Source organism: Quercus lobata, chromosome 8 (genome assembly GCF_001633185.2).
Source record: "Quercus lobata isolate SW786 chromosome 8, ValleyOak3.0 Primary Assembly, whole genome shotgun sequence".
Lineage (NCBI taxonomy): Eukaryota > Viridiplantae > Streptophyta > Magnoliopsida > Fagales > Fagaceae > Quercus > Quercus lobata.
The window spans coordinates 64323527-64340681 of NC_044911.1; the positions used below are offsets into that span (position 1 = coordinate 64323527).

At 35.4% G+C, this 17155-nt stretch overlaps 2 protein-coding genes across 8 annotated transcripts; one reads left to right on the forward strand and one right to left on the reverse strand.

The window, feature by feature from the left end:
* Positions 1-1931: 1931 nt before the first annotated feature.
* Positions 1932-12685, forward strand: LOC115955941. Of its 7 annotated transcripts, none has more exons than XR_004084228.1 (8): positions 1932-2127; positions 2248-2355; positions 3599-3718; positions 3817-3879; positions 7065-7220; positions 10717-10855; positions 11654-11717; positions 12244-12685. XR_004084228.1 is itself a non-coding variant. In XM_031074356.1 (4 exons), the coding sequence occupies exons 1-4, from the start codon at positions 9975-9977 to the stop codon at positions 12376-12378; spliced, it is 579 nt and encodes a 192-aa protein (XP_030930216.1). In that variant the 5' UTR covers positions 9794-9974; the 3' UTR covers positions 12379-12685. The 7 variants fall into 7 exon arrangements, 1 of the variants encoding a protein (XP_030930216.1); XR_004084229.1 differs by having other exon boundaries at positions 3644-3718; XR_004084230.1 differs by lacking the exon at positions 7065-7220.
* A 1239-nt stretch (positions 12686-13924) lies between these two features.
* LOC115954749 (peroxidase 4-like) lies at positions 13925-15747 on the reverse strand. Its single transcript, XM_031072680.1, has 4 exons — positions 15408-15747; positions 15130-15324; positions 14698-14863; positions 13925-14516 (listed from the first exon to the last, which is right to left on the reverse strand). The coding sequence occupies exons 1-4, from the start codon at positions 15624-15626 to the stop codon at positions 14131-14133; spliced, it is 966 nt and encodes a 321-aa protein (XP_030928540.1). The 5' UTR covers positions 15627-15747; the 3' UTR covers positions 13925-14130.
* Positions 15748-17155: the final 1408 nt, after the last annotated feature.

Sequence of the window (17155 nt, forward strand, 5' to 3'; positions counted from 1 at the left end):
TTCCTCCACACACGTGCCCCTACCTTTTTTTTATTTATTTCCTTACTTTTCCTTTCCACTTTACACTCCACACCACTCCAGAATGTTCCACTTTGTTCAAACCCCTCTCTCATTCCTCAAGCTGGCTCAACGTTCTCTGCATCTCTTTTTTTTTTTTTTTGACACTTCGAAGCTAATGATGATGATGAAGAAGATGAAGATGATGATGATGATGATGATGATGAAGTCTCTGCATCTCTTTTTTCGTCCTTTTTCTTTATTTCCTTATTTTTTCTTTCCTTCTTTGTTCTTTTTTTTTTCACACTCCAGAGAAGAAGAAGAAGATGATGATGATGATGATGATGAAGATGAAGATGATTGAAACATAAGGATTTTGGGATTTTGGGATTTTGGGTTTTTTTTTTTCTATGGATTTTGGGTTGATTTTGAGTTGGGTTTGGGATGGGTTTTTCAATGGGATTTGAGTTAATTTTAAGTTGTTTTGTATTGATTTTGAGTTATTTTTGGTTTGGTTTTGTTGATTCTGTGTTCGGAATATGAAAGGTTGAAATGGGTTTTGTTGAGTGTGGGGATAGACCGGTGAAGAAGCAGAGGAAGACGAAGAGGAAGAACTAAGTGATGGGTATTTCGGTATTTTTAACATTGCAACGGTAATAATACAAAACGTGCTATGCGCGTTTTGATTTATGGACCCCTGAGGGTCCATAAATCTTCCGCGTTTTCTCTTCAGTTTTTATAAAAGTTCAAAACGCAACTTTTGTAAAAAAGCTGCGTTTTGAGCTTACCAAACGCGCAAGTTGGTTAAGCTTTTTTGAAAACGCCCTTTTTGGGCTCAAAAAGTGGAACCAAACGGGCTATTTCTAATTCTGACCCACTAACCCAAATACCCAATGAATCCCACTACAGACACTACTAACAAAAACTTTTCTTAACTTTACCTTTTTTTTTTCTGTCACTTGTCCGTTGCCCAACTCCACTTTTCCCTATTATTATGCCCAACTACCAGTCAACAAAGAAAAAACTATCTGACTATCTCTACAAACTCTACTCTCTCTATCTATCTCTTTTATCTATATAATGCAAGAGTCACAAACACAGAGTCACAAAGCCAAAAAGCCCAAAAAAAAAAAAAAAAAAAAAACACCACAGGCAGCAGCCGCAACACAGATTCAATTCACAATCACCAAATCAGTTCAGTTCATCACTCATCAGTAAAAGCACAAACATGAAACACCACAAGTCCACAAGGCACAAGCACAGTTTCTTTGATTCTCAGATCACAAGGTTTTGAAGTAAAAGATAAGAGTAAATACCTGTGATTCTGTGAACAGTGAAGGCTCGAAGGTGGGCTGGCTAGGCAAATCGAGCAACGGCAACTGGCGGCGGCGGCGGCGGCAAGTGGGTCTCGTCTCACATGGCGGCGTGGGTCTCGCTCTTGCCGGCATGGGTACTGCCGTACTGGACTGGGTTTCGCACTCTCTTGCTCTCATCTCGCTCTTTGTCTCTCTCCATCAAGACGAACGGCTCTCTGTCTTTCTCTGTCACGGCGACACGGGCCTCTGAATCTGATCAAGATGGGTCTCTGTACTCTCTATCTCTATCTCTGTCTCGCAGCTCTCGCCTCTCACTTTCCTTTCTTTCTTTTTTTCTTTTTTTTCCTTTGTTTTTTGCTTTCTCCGTTTGGTTTTGGACTGCTAAGAGCTGAGTTTTTTTTTTTTTTTTTTAGATTGACATGGGTCATGGGCTCTGCTCTAAGCTGGCCGGATGATGGGCTAGGGGAAGGGGTTCATGATTTTTGAGAGGGGGGGCCAGAGCTAAAAAACTAGGGGGTCGGAGCTAAATATCGGGGGGGGGGGGGGGGGGCCCAAGGCCTTTTTTTTTTTTTGGGAAAATTTTACTTGCTAAATTTTTTTTTTTTTTTTGGGCCTAGGGTGGGGCTCGGGCCCCCTTAGCCTTCTACCTAGGTCCGTCCCTGCCTAGGAGAGCCCAAATGGTGTATGGAACATGAATCGATGTTGTGGAGGTTAAAGGCTTCACAAATCTGCCAAGAATCGTGGCCGTGGTGACACGTGAGATCACATATGGTGGCGCGTGAGCCCGTGAACAACACAGGTGACAGAGGCTAAGGTACTGGGATTTTTGTGCTCATAAGCTCTGTGTTTGTGAAGGGGTGGGGGGACCTTAAGAGATAAGTTTCTTTTAGTTTTTTGTTGCATATCATAAATGTGTTTGGATTGGTATATGCAGGTCTTGCATTGCAATCCTTGGAGCCGATTACTGTACGATCATCGCTGATGCTCGCACGTCTTCCGGTTACAATATTCTCACCCGCGAGTACTCCAAAATCTGCAAATTGTAAGCCCTTCCCCTATTTCTTTTGTTCTCTATTTATTTCTTTGAAGTGTGGTGTTGGGTTTTTTTCGTTTGATTAGAAAGTTTTAGGATTGGTCGTTTACTGTTTCCGGATATTATAGTATTCTGGGTTTCAAGCGTCAAATCAAATTTTAGGGCTTTTGCTTAAAAGAAAGAAAAAAAAAATTGAAACTTGTTTGGTGCTTGTATTGACTTAGAATGTTACTTTTTGTATCTCATTGAAAGTGTAAGTTTTGGATTTAGGGTGGACAACTTAAGTGAATTGCTGTTTAAGGTGGAAAAAATGTATTCAAAATTGAGAATTTTGGCCAAAATTCTGTGTCCTTATTTTTCATTGTCTATGTTTATTAAGTTAGTAAATTTTTTGGAGAAATAGTTGGAAGTTTAAGATTGTTTTGGTTTTTAAAGGAGGTGGAAGTTAAGAAATTTTAACAAAGTTAGGTTGGGCGAGAAGAAAAAGAATAAAGGAAGGTTATCACTTGAAAGCTACTTGAAAACCGTTCATATGGGTTGCCTTTTCGGCATAAAGAGCAAATCAGGAACCGGGTTTACCTTAAATTATTTGGCCTTCTTGTTTGGCTAGACTCCTAGACATAATTATGACTTGAACATGTGTTTGTTTTAAAGAAACAATTATTTTAGTATCATATTGCTCAGTCACAGATTTTGGTGTGGATTTGTACTATCTAGGAGTTCATTTTTTTAGTATTGGAAGAAATTTGGTTGTTACTACTTTCACATAATTGATGTCTTGTAACAGTTCAAGATAGAAGGTAATTGATGAGTCCTTAAGTTGATGGAAGAACAAAAAAAATAAAAGAAATTTATCTCTAGGATTTTTGTGCTCATGTTAACATCCTGATGATCCTAAATCTATTGAATGTGTAAAGCAATAGGAGCAGGTGGAAAAAAATAAAAAACAAAATAAATAAAAAACGATGTCGTTGTGTTCATCTTTATCTTTATCTTTATCGTCTCCCAAATCTTTCTCTTTCTTACTGAAAACCAAACCCTTGAGCTTCAATGGCGTCTCAGGCTCACCTGTTACATATCGATTTAGAGCCTCCGTTGATGCTCCCGACTTTCTCTTTGCCGACTAGTACACTTTTGATTCTGCGTATTGAATTGTTGGATTTTTTATTTTTAGCTTTCTAAGTTGGACTTTTAAGATTATGTTACCAGTTACTAGAATTCTTAAGCCTCGTAAAACAATGATATGACTTAGGTGAAACTGAATTCGTGCCAATCCCCACTTAATAATACTATGTAGCATTGAAACTGAATTGATGCATTGAAGTACAATGACCAGCCCCGTCAAGATTATGGAATTGAGGTTATGTACAGGGTAATTTACAAATACTAGAACTCTTTTTTTCTTTGGCTGGTTTATATTGCTTGGAGATTAGTGTTCAATGTTAATAATGTTATCTTTTTCCATTACAGTTTGCAAGATTTGATCCTTTTGAAAGGTCCACCTATTTTGGGCCCTTCTTTGATTTGCGACAGGTAAGAAATTATGAATTTTAAGTAATTTTGCCACTAATACTATATTTGTTGATACCTTTTCTTGGTTTGCTGCTTCACTGTCAGTGTAATTTGAACGGTTTAGGTGGATTTTCATTCAATTAGGAAAATTTGATATGTTAAAAAAAAATGAGGGACAATTTGATTCTTGGGCATTCTTTAAAAGATTATAAGGAATACTTATTGTTCTGCTATATCTACCTAGTGGTCAATAAAAACAGATTGTTGGAGTAATTTGGTTTCTTTTGTTAATGAGAATTTTCAGTGACTTGGATGATTGTGCTCTATAGGGATATCAAAGGTGCTAATTTGCTTGTTGATGCATCAGGCGTGGTTAAGCTAGCAGATTTTGGGGTAGCTTAGATAGGGATGGCAATTTCTACCCGACCCACGGGTACCTGGCCCGATAAAGAATAGAGTCGGGTTTGGGTTTTAAAAAAAAAACCCGAAACGGGTCTGGGTTTCGAGTTTTGAGAAAAACCCGGCCTGAACCCGAACACAGCCCAACCCGCTTAGTTTAGCTAAAATTACCAAAAAACCTAACTATATATATTACCATATATCTAACCCTAAGTCTCACTCTTCTTTCATTGTACCCTCACTTAGCAGCCGCCCTTCTTTGCCTCTCACGCCTCAACCTTAGTTTCTAGTTTCCACTATCACTCTCAATCTCAACTCAAGCGATCAAGCACATGCAAGCCCTCCCTCAAGCGATCAAGCCCCACGCAAGCCTTCCCTTAAGTGACCAAGAAAATCCTCGCCAACAAGCCCAGCCACCGTGAACTACCCCTCACCAGTTACAGACCCACCACTAGATGGGTTAGGGGTTTTTTTATTTTCGTGTTTTTTGAGCAAAATTTGGGTTTGGGTTTTGTTTTTGTGAGCCAAATTTGTTGGTTTTTTTTTTTGTTTGTTTGTTTTTTTTTTTTTTTTTTTTTTTTTTTTTTTTTTTTTTTTTTTTTTATTTTTGGATTTGCAAAATTTCTGGGTTTGTTAGATCTTGGCATCTGTTTGGATGCCAAGAAAATTGCCAAGAAAATGTTGTTTTGTGATGATTTGTGGTTTTGGGTTTTTACTGATTTCTTTGTTTGTGATTTTGGGTCGGGGCCCACGGGCCTCGCGGGCTCCGACAGGGTGGGTTCGGGTTATGCATATAGGCCCGCAGGTCGGGTTCAGATATAAAGAAACCCGGCCCGAACCTAACCTGTTGCCATTCCTAGGTAGCTAAGCATGTAAGTTTGAATTATTTATCCACACATTAGAATTTGATGGTGTTTGGGTAGTTGACATATGGAGTATGGGCTATACCATTATTGAAATACTGAATGAAAAACCTCCTTGGAGTGATTTTACGGGGGTGAGGACATTGTTAACCTTGTTATGCTTCATTGATCATAATCTAGGCATGCAAAATGTCATCTACATGCTATTGTTTCATGTGCTCAGAATGAATTCAACCCATCTCTGATGTATATGGACCTATTAAAGAATCACACTTCTTTTGAGAAGTTTCTTGTGGCTAATTTTTTGTTGTACAACTGGTACTTATTTGTAATATCTTGTTTTAAAGGAGGAAATTAAAAAAATTAAGCATTATTATTATTAATAGTATCCTTGTGAAAGTGATGTAAAATGTAACTTCCACCCACGTCATTTCTTGAATTGTCACTTAACAAAAATTGTTCCTTACACATTTAAGCCTACAACAATTCAAGCTAAGAATGAAGTGCCAATCACTTCATCCTCATCTAAGTAAAAAGAAGAATCTTTGAATTAGAAGTAAAGGAATGATGTAATTTATATATATATATATATATATATGCCTATATTAGTAAAACTAGGAGGAAGGTGGTCCTACTTTTACTTTATGTTATGATCATATTTATTATGGTTCCACATATATGCTGCTAGCTTTTGTGTTGATCTATTAAAAGTATCTTCATTTACTATATTTATTGAAGTGTGGACACATTTTCAACCCCTTAAAGAATTGCGGACACAATTGAGAGGGGAAGTTGGAGGTCCTTATCTATGAATGCAACTAGTAAGATGTGTTTGGTTTGCCTTATGTAACATCTTTATTTTTTATTTTTGAGATAGGTAGAAAGTTAAGAAGGTGAAGTTAGTATTCAAATTAAATACATGAGATAATAAAAATATATATTTTTATTATGTAGATAATAAAAATATTTAAATTATATTGTAGAATCAGTGTCATGTGTCATGTGTATAAGTTTTATATAATGAAAATTATAGTATCTAGAAATTTACAATCTGTGTGGCTGTCTTTTTTTTAGTTAATTATTATTAGAAATTACATTGTTTGAATAAGTCTATGATACAACTTTTTTTTTTTCACAACTTATTAATTAATGGTTTTTTTTTTTGGATAATTAGTAAGGAATCTCTTTATTAACTTACCGTGAAAGCCCCAGTAGAGGGAATAAGGAATCCCATCATTAACTCTTGGATTGTAGTTGAGTTGAGTGGCTCAGAGACTTTGTTTGTAGTTATAAAGTCTTTCCAACCGACAACATATCTCTTATCTCTCTTTCTCTCTCTCTCTTTTGTCTCTCACTCTTCAAAATCACCGTCCTCCTTCTATCTGGTATCTTCTTGTTCTTCTTTCTATTAGATTGTTTTCTATTGTTTTATCAAGTTTTTATTTTTATAGCCTGCCTTATTTGATTTTATGTGTTGTATATATTTACACACGTCTTTGTGTTTGTTAACTTATCATGTTCCATAATTCTATCTATATAATTCTATACTTTTATTTTTTTCATTTTAGTGCATAGTATTGATTTTTATAAATCCCATGTCATTCTTGGTTTCTTTTGGATAAAGGGTATTCTGTACGGGTGTTTTTTTTTTTTTTGGGTCATAGCCAAGATTAGGAATCTATGAGTACTTAAAAAAAGAAAAAGAAAAAATAGAGTATTTTGGTTTCTTGGGATATTTTATATTTGATATTGATTGTGTGGTTTCTTAATTAGTTTAAGTGGTGTTTTTGTGTTTGATGCAATGGTTGATTGTCTAGCTGGTTATGTCAAATAAGTATGAAGGGTTACTTTTTACTTAGCATGTGTTCATTTCATTGCTATTCCTAGAATTTCAAGGTTGTGAATTTTAATAGTTTTTGGCTGTATGCCTGATAAAACTTGTAGATTCAGAGATTCAACAGCTCATATATGGACAACAGTAGAGCTACAGATGGTAGCTCGAGATCTACTTCTAATGGTCCTTTGAACGTGCTGGTGCTGAAACATGTTAAGGGTAGAACAAATAAGAAGAGTAAAAATGTCACCACACTTGATTGGAATGTGAGTTTTATTTCACTATTCTGACTTAAGTTCATAATAGTTGCTAATTATGCTCTAGATGAACCCACACTATTGTTTCGTTATACTATCAAAGTTTGCATGTCATAAGCTTCTTCTTTTTCAAGCTTATCTTTCAACTTGTTGGCTTTTATTCTTCTGTAGAATATGGTGCTTTATTTTTAGGGCTGATGGTTTGGATTGGAATTATCTCCTAAGAGCCTTGCTTCTAAAGCTTAGAATGAAATAGTCCAATGCTAAAAGAGTGCCCAACTGCCAAGAATTTAGTATGGTCCATGTTTTTAAAAACATGGAAAAAAAAACCCTATTGCTACGTTTTTAAAAATGCGTCTATAGACAAAAACCATATAGAAGGCTTTAGCTGCATTTCTTAAATGCAACCCAAACATGGTCTATAGGCGCATTTTTAAAAACGCAGCTATAGGTCTCAACCATAGCCGCGTTTTAAAAAACGTGGCTATAGACCCACAGGAGCTATAGTCATGGAGTTTAGGTCGCGTGTGTAAGCATGGCTATAGAAAATGCGGCTATAGACCAAATGGGCCTTAGCCACGTTTTTTGGGTCTATAGCCGCGTTTTAGAAATGTGGCTATAGGCCTTGTTTTTTGTAGTGTGATTTTAGCTTCAAATTTCAGATCTTTCCCCAGCTAACTTCTTCCACTAAATCTTTATTTTTTGTTTTGGCACTTTAGTTTGATCTGCTCCCATCGACTTCTTCCAAGTCTCCTCCTTCAGATTTCTTCCACTAAAGTCTCCTCCTTTAGAGATATCAAGTTTCTTTTCTTTTCTTTTTAATATTTCTTTGGGTTTTATTTATATTTTTTATTTTATTTTATGGCTTACCTAGCAATAGCAATCGAAACTTCCTCTCTCAAAAAAAGTGTCTTCTCATTATTGTTTAGTAACAAATCAAAGAAAATAAGGGGAAAATCCATGGACCAAAAATTCTTACTCGATTCAAGGAAATCATGGTCCGCCGTGAATCCCTATTCAGCCACCATGCTTCGCTGTCTTCTTCATCACTCTGTTAGGCTGGTTCTTTCTTAAAGTTTCTATTATGGGTTTTCATGTGGGTGAAAACCAATTTGCCTCCTCACATGGTGGCTAGAATGAATGTGTGGTATGGTTGTGAAGGGATCTTACCAAAAATTTGTTGAGTTTCAGCCAAAATTTTTGTTTGGAATTTGTTTGTTTCTTGGGAAAATGAGGATGAAAGCGTTTGAAGCATCTGGCTTTTCTCGCAGGGAAAAGATAAGTGGAAAAAGAACGATAAAAAAAGACGGTGTTATTACTTCAAACGTTGTTTGTTCAATTGTCCATTTTATACATATGGTTCAAATTTAAAGAGGAAACTTAAGGAAAAGTACCAGAAGTATTATACCTAAATTTTGCCCATATAGTTAAATTATTATTTTGGTACAAATTCTATTATGATCCCCCATATCGCTTACTTTCTCTTCTCTCTCCGGTAGCACTCAAACAATTGCACTTTCCTTTTCTATTTCATCTCTACTTTATTAATGTTAAAACTACCTTATTAAAAAATGCAAAATACCTCCCAACTCACTCCATTCATATCTCTCATGCGAGTTTTCCCCACTCCCAAAAAATGATGTGACAGAAATGGGTCACCCTAGATTTGACCTCACCCCATCCGGTTGCAACTCTACTAATAATTTATCAGCCCAACAAATTTTGAAGAAAAAAAAATATTACAAAAATAGGGAGAGGTTTTGGTGGACTTGGGCTTCTAGGAGGCACTGTTTGAGTTCGGTTAAAGAAAAATGTTAACAAGTCCATATCATTTGTATAGATATCCCAAAAGCCCAAACTCCATGCCATTTCCCAAGATTATGCACAATCGAAGGCCCAACTTAGGCGCACCCCGTCCCCATTGAAGAATCCAGACCTAGTCTCCACCAAATTATCGCAACCCTTCTTGATCTCTCTCCTACTCTCTCTCCCAATTTGATCCAAAATTTTCCCGCCACTCCAGATCCTCACAGACGAGGTAATGTGCAAAACAGCATTGCAAAAGAATTGTATATAGTTAGTTAGGCAACGTTTGAAACAATAAAGGAAAGTAGCATCTCGAGTTTTAGAAACTCGAGATCCATATTAGAAAAAGGCCACATAGATCTCGAGTCTTTAAGACTCGAGTTTCATGCAAAAAAAATTTCACCTATAGTGGCGTTTTCAAGCCTTTCAGTGACGTTTTAAATCCCTATAGCGGCGTTTTCCTGGAAAATTTTTTTTCATAAGTACAGATTTATGGAGTCCTATAGTGGCGTTTTTAAGCCCTATAGTGACGTTTTATATACCTATAGCGGCGTTTTTATTCAATTTATGCAGATCGAGTTTTTAAAACTTGATTTTCAGCTTAATTTTTTCCCACATTAATCTAATCCACTTACAAATCAAGACTTAAAAACTCGATTTATATCTTGGAACTCGAGTTTTAGACACTCGAGATGCTTGTTTTCAAAATTGTTTTGAAACATGACAATTAACTAAATTTTTTAATATTTATTGTTATTTAGAAAAAAAATTCCTCACAGACACACACTCTTATCTCTCTCTTACATACACACGCCGCTCTCTATAGTTTATGTAATGAATAACAGAAAAGGAAAAAAACCTGATAGTAATAGTAATAGATAGACTTGTTAGTTAGCAAATGAACACTCACACAGTCGCACTCAGTCTCAGTCTCACACAGAAAAAAGTCATTGAGTAATGGAAGCAGAGAAACGAATCCTGAGAGTTAGAAAAAAAATTAGAAAACCACTCTCTGACTCTACCAATCTCACCACCACTACCACCGCACCCAATAATCTCTCATCCGCTTTTAAAAAATTGCTCCCCTCAACTAACTCTACCACCGCCAATTCCGATGTCATTAGCTCCGCTCCTCCGCCACCGCAGCCGAATCTCGCTTCTCCGCCGGCAAGGCTGCTCAAATCTTCGTCCCCTCACGGTAATTTTATCGGCCCTCTCTTCTTTTTTCCGTTTCACATCAAATTTGGGATTTCTCAATTTCTAGGGTTTGAGAGCAATTTTTGTTGTTTTTTGTTCTAATTGAGCTAGTTCTTGTCCGTACAAATAAGGATTAATTGTATTAAGAACCTGAATGAGTTTGATTCTTGGTATTTTAATTATAATGCTGAATTTGCGAATTGTTTGGAAGGATGATTTGTAGGGTCTGTGTGTTTGATAATTATAATGCTTGTTATGTTTATGAATTGTGAATTTGTGAGTTAATCAATGGGTTCGAAGGTTCGAACTAATTCGTGTTTGTTAAGTACTGTATGATTGTTCATGTTCATGGGTTGCTCGGGATTGAGTGTATTAGCCACGGTTTAGTTGGGATTTGCTACTTTGTGTTGTTGAGTCTGAATGCATGTTTGAAGGGTGTGTGTGAGATACTGATGAGTTTTGATTGCGAGATAATGAATGTATTTCTATGTTGTGGGTTTAGGTGCTGGTGTTGATTCTGAGGTTTCTGAGTCTGGTTCGGTTTACAGTAGAAGAAACATTGCAAATAAACGAAAGGGTAAAGGGAAGGAAACTGCGGAGCCTTTGAGTTGCCCTCCTGCAGTTAAAATCGGGAATGTTTGGTAAATGTCGTAGTCTTTTCTTGCATTGAGTTCTGCTCTAATCAGTAGTTTGATTACATTTCATCTTTGAACAACAGTAGAAGAGGAAGGAAGAAATCAGATTGTGAATATTTGGGAAGTTAGACATCATTGGTACTATTTGTTGAGGAGGATGTACTGGGTTTTTTTTATATTGTTTATTGGTTGATGGAGTCTAATGGGTTTTTTAGATTTACTAAACAAGTTCTCCCAATTGTGGAATCATGAATCAAACTGGCACAACATTGGCATAACTTCTGTGATTTTATGGCCCATGAAATCTTTGCAATTTTTCTTATGTTGAACTTCTTTGGTCTTTAGATCATTGATTTCAAAAATTTTGGTAAGAATCATGAGTCTCCTGGATGAAAATTCTGCTGATGATACTTATTTGTTACTGGTGTAATATTTCTTCAAACCCATCTTCTTGAGGTGCTCAAGACATGAAATTTTTTGATTTAATGAACATAAATACTTAGAACTTGAATATTGAAGACTTGTACATCCCCCATAAACTGAATACTCATTAATTCTGATAGTTGTTATGCTTGGATGAAAATTTTAAATACCCAAACCACTGCTTTTTGTGTGTGTGTGTGTGTGTGTATACTGTATTAGAGTATTCTAAATTTACTTTCTTCTTGCTTCTTCATCGATGTTCTGTTTTCATTACTGATATACTGTGAGGCCTAATATGGCTGTGACTTTATCTTGTGTCTTTCTTTTGTTGTCTAGCATGTTCTTTAACACTGCCGAGTATGTTACTTGTCTTGAAATTAGGAACAAGATAAACAAAGATGGAGAAAAGAGTCTACCGAAGGCTTGTACAGCACCTCCTAAAAAGGTTCGTTTAAAGACTTTGTTGGTCTCAAATTTCATGTTATTTTGGCAGGATATTCTGTCTTTACCATTTTTTCTTTTAATTCTTAATCTTTGGCTTTGGGCCTGGTTTCTATGATCTCCCTTGTTTACTGAAGTAGTCAAGCTTGAGAATAAACTCAGACCAAGTAGTTTGCCTAAATCGTATCTGATTACTGTTCTCAACCCTTAGAGTAGGGAAATTATCTTTAACTTTGTTTTCTTGCCCTTCTTTTGCTGTCTATGTATAAAGGGGATAAATTCAGCTCAACAAAGGTATTTTGTTGCATCTCTCTTCATGAAAAAGTATTAACACTTTTAAAGGGAGAAGACTAACTGTGTGGCAAATATTAGTGTTGTACTTTGTTACATGTTGCATTACGCCATGTATTAATTTGTCTCTCTGAAACTCTTGCATGTTCTAGCATTTTCATCTTAAATCAGTTTTTAATAAGATCCTACATAAATAGATATTTAGCTAAACTTTGTATTGGCTTGTGATGTTTCTGCAGAGGCAACATCGTGTAAATGTTTCAGATTACGCCTTGCCGGATGAATTCATAAAACAGCAGAGGGATTACTTTGCAGAGATTGATGCATTCGAGATGGAAGAAGAGGAGGTTGAGTCACTGGATCAGTTAGAGTAGATGGATGAGAGCTATATATGGCTGATCATTTCAGATGAGTAGTCAAGGAAATCTAACCCCTTAACATTCCCTGTATATATAGGATACCTTTGACAAATTCTGGTGCAATTACCATCCTGTTCCCAATTTTATCCATGTAACCATGTACGTGCTAGTGCTAGATATCTTTCTTGAATACTCTAATGTACTGGATTATCATATTCTTTTAGTACTTGACGGTAGGGATTTTTTTTCCCCTTAAATCAGAGAAAACTACAGTGGTAGGTAGTATTTTTGTGATAGTGATATTCTGTGGACTACAATATCATATACTGTTGTGGTGGTTGATCTGATCACGTGTTGTTTGCTTTGATGATGGTTGTCAAAATTGCGATCTGGATCGTAGGATCACACGATTTTACGATCCCACCTCACCAAAACGTTTAGGATCGCATTAGAGTCATAAAAATGGTAGGATTGTGTAGGATCGTATGGAATCCTACCGATCCTACCAAAAACATAAATTTTTTATTTTTTTATTTTTTATTTTTATTTTTTTTGGGGTATAAATTTTTTATTTTGATGAAGTTTTAAGGGTTTATATTTTTTTCATGTTGTGATGGTATGGATTTTTATTTTTTATTTTATAAAATTATGTTAACATAATAAAATGTTTTCTAATTGCTAGTTCACTTGTAATCAAAATAAAAGAATATTTCATCAATTCTAAATGAAGAATTTGATGTTGGCTTTGCTACCTTTTAAGTTATAATATTGTTAAATTTATTTGATCAATATATTAGTTTGTGTTCTAATATTACTAAAATATTTTTTTATATATAATTTTATCAGTTATGCTTGTATTTGTATATTGATTGATTAATTTTTTTTAAGTGGTATAACTTGAATAGTTGAGTATGAAATTGTATCTTGATGTCTTTTGCAGCTTTAGTATACAAATATATAATATTTACATAGATGATGAAATGGATGATGATGATTAGGAATTTAGGACAGTGGTAATAAGAACCTTAGAATGAGAATAATTAAATGTTCATTTCACCTTAATATTCATCTTGCTTTTGGGTTTTATATTGTAGTTAGCTAGTTTCCATTTGCTAATTTATTTTGGATTTCAAACTAGGAACTTAGAACTTGGAAAATATTTTCCATATGTTTTGATAAATATTTTGGTATTTTTTTTTTTGAGAAAAATATTTTGGTATTTAGTTGCTAAATATTAAACATTTATTGAAATACATTGGGTCAAAATTTAAATATATTTGTTTCGTTAGTATAGACTTAGCGATGTATGACATGCAAATTACATCATATGATCCAAATTTAAGTTTTTTTTTTTATGGATGAATTTATAATTTATGTGATTATTCAATATACAAAGTCATTATCAACGTGTTTTTTGCTTTAAATTTGAAAATATGTAGGATGTTACGATTCACAATCCGATGTTATGATTCACAATCCGATCCTACGATTTACGATTTCACCTACTTTCAATGATCCTAATTTTGACAACCTTGGCTCTAATCATTAAACAGGAAAACGGTGACTACAAAGAAGTTTATTAAATTTAGTAAAAAACTTGAAATGCACTGAACAAATGGTTTATCTGTACGCGTAAACCAGGTGTTTATTGATAAACATGGTCACCTGTCAAGGCGAAGATAAATTGCACACAATTCTCAACATAAATTTGTAGCTTAATGCATCTACATATAGCCATAATCTTAAGTACATTTGCACATTTTTTTTTTAATTGGCTTTCCGGCAATTTTTTCTGATCTCTCCTTCACTTCCAGTGAGGGGCTTGATTCTGCTCATTCTAACCATACCCTTGGCGAAGTCCTCAAAAAAAATTTCCTGGTTGGTAGCATATTTTTCAACCAGGGAATCAGCAGCGGCCCGATTAAAGAGCTCCTGATCTGAATGTAGAAGACCCTTCCCTTTCACCAAATTCTTAAAATACCTGTTATCAAAAAAGGTCGGGGTTTGACGATCAAGGGGTGCAAGAGTGTTATTATTTCCAACTTTGGGGCATATTTGCTGCAATGACTTGGCAAAGGAGGAGTCAATATTGGAGTCATTGTATATGTGGGCTCGGAATGTTGTGCATCTGGCCAGGCCAATGGTATGTGAACCTGTCAACCATGATGAGTTAGTGAGTTACTTTACAATCAAGTGGGGTGTTCAATTCCATTAACGAACCTAATGAAAGTACAAGTTTTTAAAACAAGGAATGATTACTTTTTGGCATTGTACTGAAAACAACAATTTGTTCATTGTTTCCTTGCTTTTTGGTCCAAACTTAAACTGCATTACCTGAAAGTGCCACCATGTTCTTAAATGAAAGTCCCTGTGCAGAGAAGTTTGCTACCAGGCCGCTCAGGTTGGAGGTAGGTGGAGGGATAAAAGTGTTGGCCGCAGTGATGTTTGCTGTGGTAGAATCTTTTCTTCCCAGACTGACTTCCCAAGAAGGCCCCCCTAACTGCAATGGCCAGTAAAATAAAGATCCCCTCATAATATGTACATAAATGGTGAAGTTGAGATTCTTCAAAACTTTGGGTAGACAATAACAACAATCAAACCTTAGTTCCAAAATTTTGGGTCGATTATGGATATTTAACAGACTAGTTAAGATCGGTTACAGCCCTACAGCTACAGGTATTTTTTTTTCCCTTCTATTCTTCAAAAAAATTTAGTATAGTTTAGTCAAAGTCATAACAATGTTCCTAAAAGTTGAATGGAACTTACATAAACAACCGAGTCAAGAGCAGCCAGAGCAAGAATATCAGCACAGGACACCACTCCGGGACATGCTTTCTCTAACTTGGCTTTAATGTCATCGACAACTTCGAATCCTCGAACTGAGTTGTTATTAGGATTTGCCGTTTTCTCTCCAACAAAGCTGCCGGGAATATCATCCAACAGTATTGATGCGTCACAGCCCTGTGACCATTTTATTTTTAGTCCAAACATTTTCAGGTTATCAAAGAGTTAATGATAAAATGCTAGTGAAGCTATATACTTACATTTACAAAGCAATCATGGAAATGCAAGCGGAGTAAAGAAGCCCCAATACGAGTTTCTTTGTTTATGGCTTCTATGACTGCTTTTTTAACAATGGATAATACGTTGGGACATGTGGATGAGTAGTGAGTTGGGGAGAGGGAAAGCTTGCCTTTAGCTTCCAAAATCATGAAGGCACCAGAAGCAACGAGGACAAGCAGAAATATGTTGTAAGAAGCCATGTTATTCTTGTATCAAGACAAGAATGGCACTGCCTTATATGCACCAATCTGTGGGGTTGCTGATCAGATCATAAGACAATTCGCAAATAAGATTTGTTAAAATTTAATGAATTTAACAAAGGAATATGTTTTCATGATCAAGTGATCACTATATATTTATCTATATGTACAAAAGTGTGGTAGTTTTTAAATGTGAAAGCGACGTTATATTGACTAGATCTGAGCTCCCATGCAGTTCTACATGCGTGTGTACTTTGGTGGGAGCATTTATCCAAGATTTTAGTGCATTGGACGTGACAGTAAATATCCAAAAAATTGATCTAGTATCAGTCTTAAAGTTCATCTAGTCCACGGAATGAAAGGCTTGTCCAATATTTGGAATTCTTGGCCACATACATCAAACAATTCTTGAGACAAATCCTCAAAGAGTTTGGATGAATTTAGGACCTCTTGAATTTTGAATCCAAGGAACCACTTTCAATCCGCTGGATTCACGAGGCTACAAACAGTTAACTTTAAAAAAGTTACTTTCAATGGCGACTTTTCCAGCAATTTCGTACAGTAAATATCGTATTGGAGGTGACACAGTAAATATCCAAAAAATTGATCTAGTATTAGTCTTAAAGTTCATCTAGTCCACGTACGGAATGAAAGGCTTGTCCAATATTTGGAATTCTTGGCCACATACATTAAACAATTCTTGAGACAAATCCTCAAAGAGTTTGGAAGAATTTAGGACCTCTTGAATTTTGAAACCAAGGAACCACTTTCAATCCGCAGGATTCACGAGGCTACAAACAGTTAACTTTAATCAATGGCGACTTTTCCAGCAATTTCGTCCTTGTCACTACTCCTAAAGTGAAATTCGAAAGATCCAATAATTGTACTTCGTCACAAAGGAGTGCACCTCTGCTAACTTGATAATTTGATATGTCGTTTTCTTTGAAGGACCATTTGAGACGGCACTGCCCCTCATGTTGGAACCTTCAAAAGCCATTCATGGCCACTAGTTATATTTACCAATTATATGTTTATTGCAGTACCAAATTTTACCTTCAAATTAATTCTACCGACAACAATTTTTTCGCAACCTATATATTTTAATTGGTACAATATAAAAATAATTTAAAAAGTGATGTATGTGATGCATTCAAGCATGTGAAAGTATAGTTGTTCCAAATTGTAAAAATATTACAATTTTTTTTTTTTTTTTTGGGGTTTGTTTCTAGCATTGTCTTTTATCTCAAGGTATATGTAAATAATTACCTTCTCTATCAGTGTTTTTAAGCCTATTTGAAAACGTGGTCATTTGCATTCCAACGACAGCTAATTGGCAGCATATGGTGGGATGGGAAAATGGAGGACAGAGTTCATATAACTTTGAGAAAAGTTCGGTAAATGATTGATTTTTTTTTTTTTTTTTTTATGATCATTTCGGTAATGATTGATTAGACACAAATGTTTTAGATGCTTCTATGACATTAGTTAATAAATTATTTTAAATTTTTTTTTCTATTTTTATGAAAAAT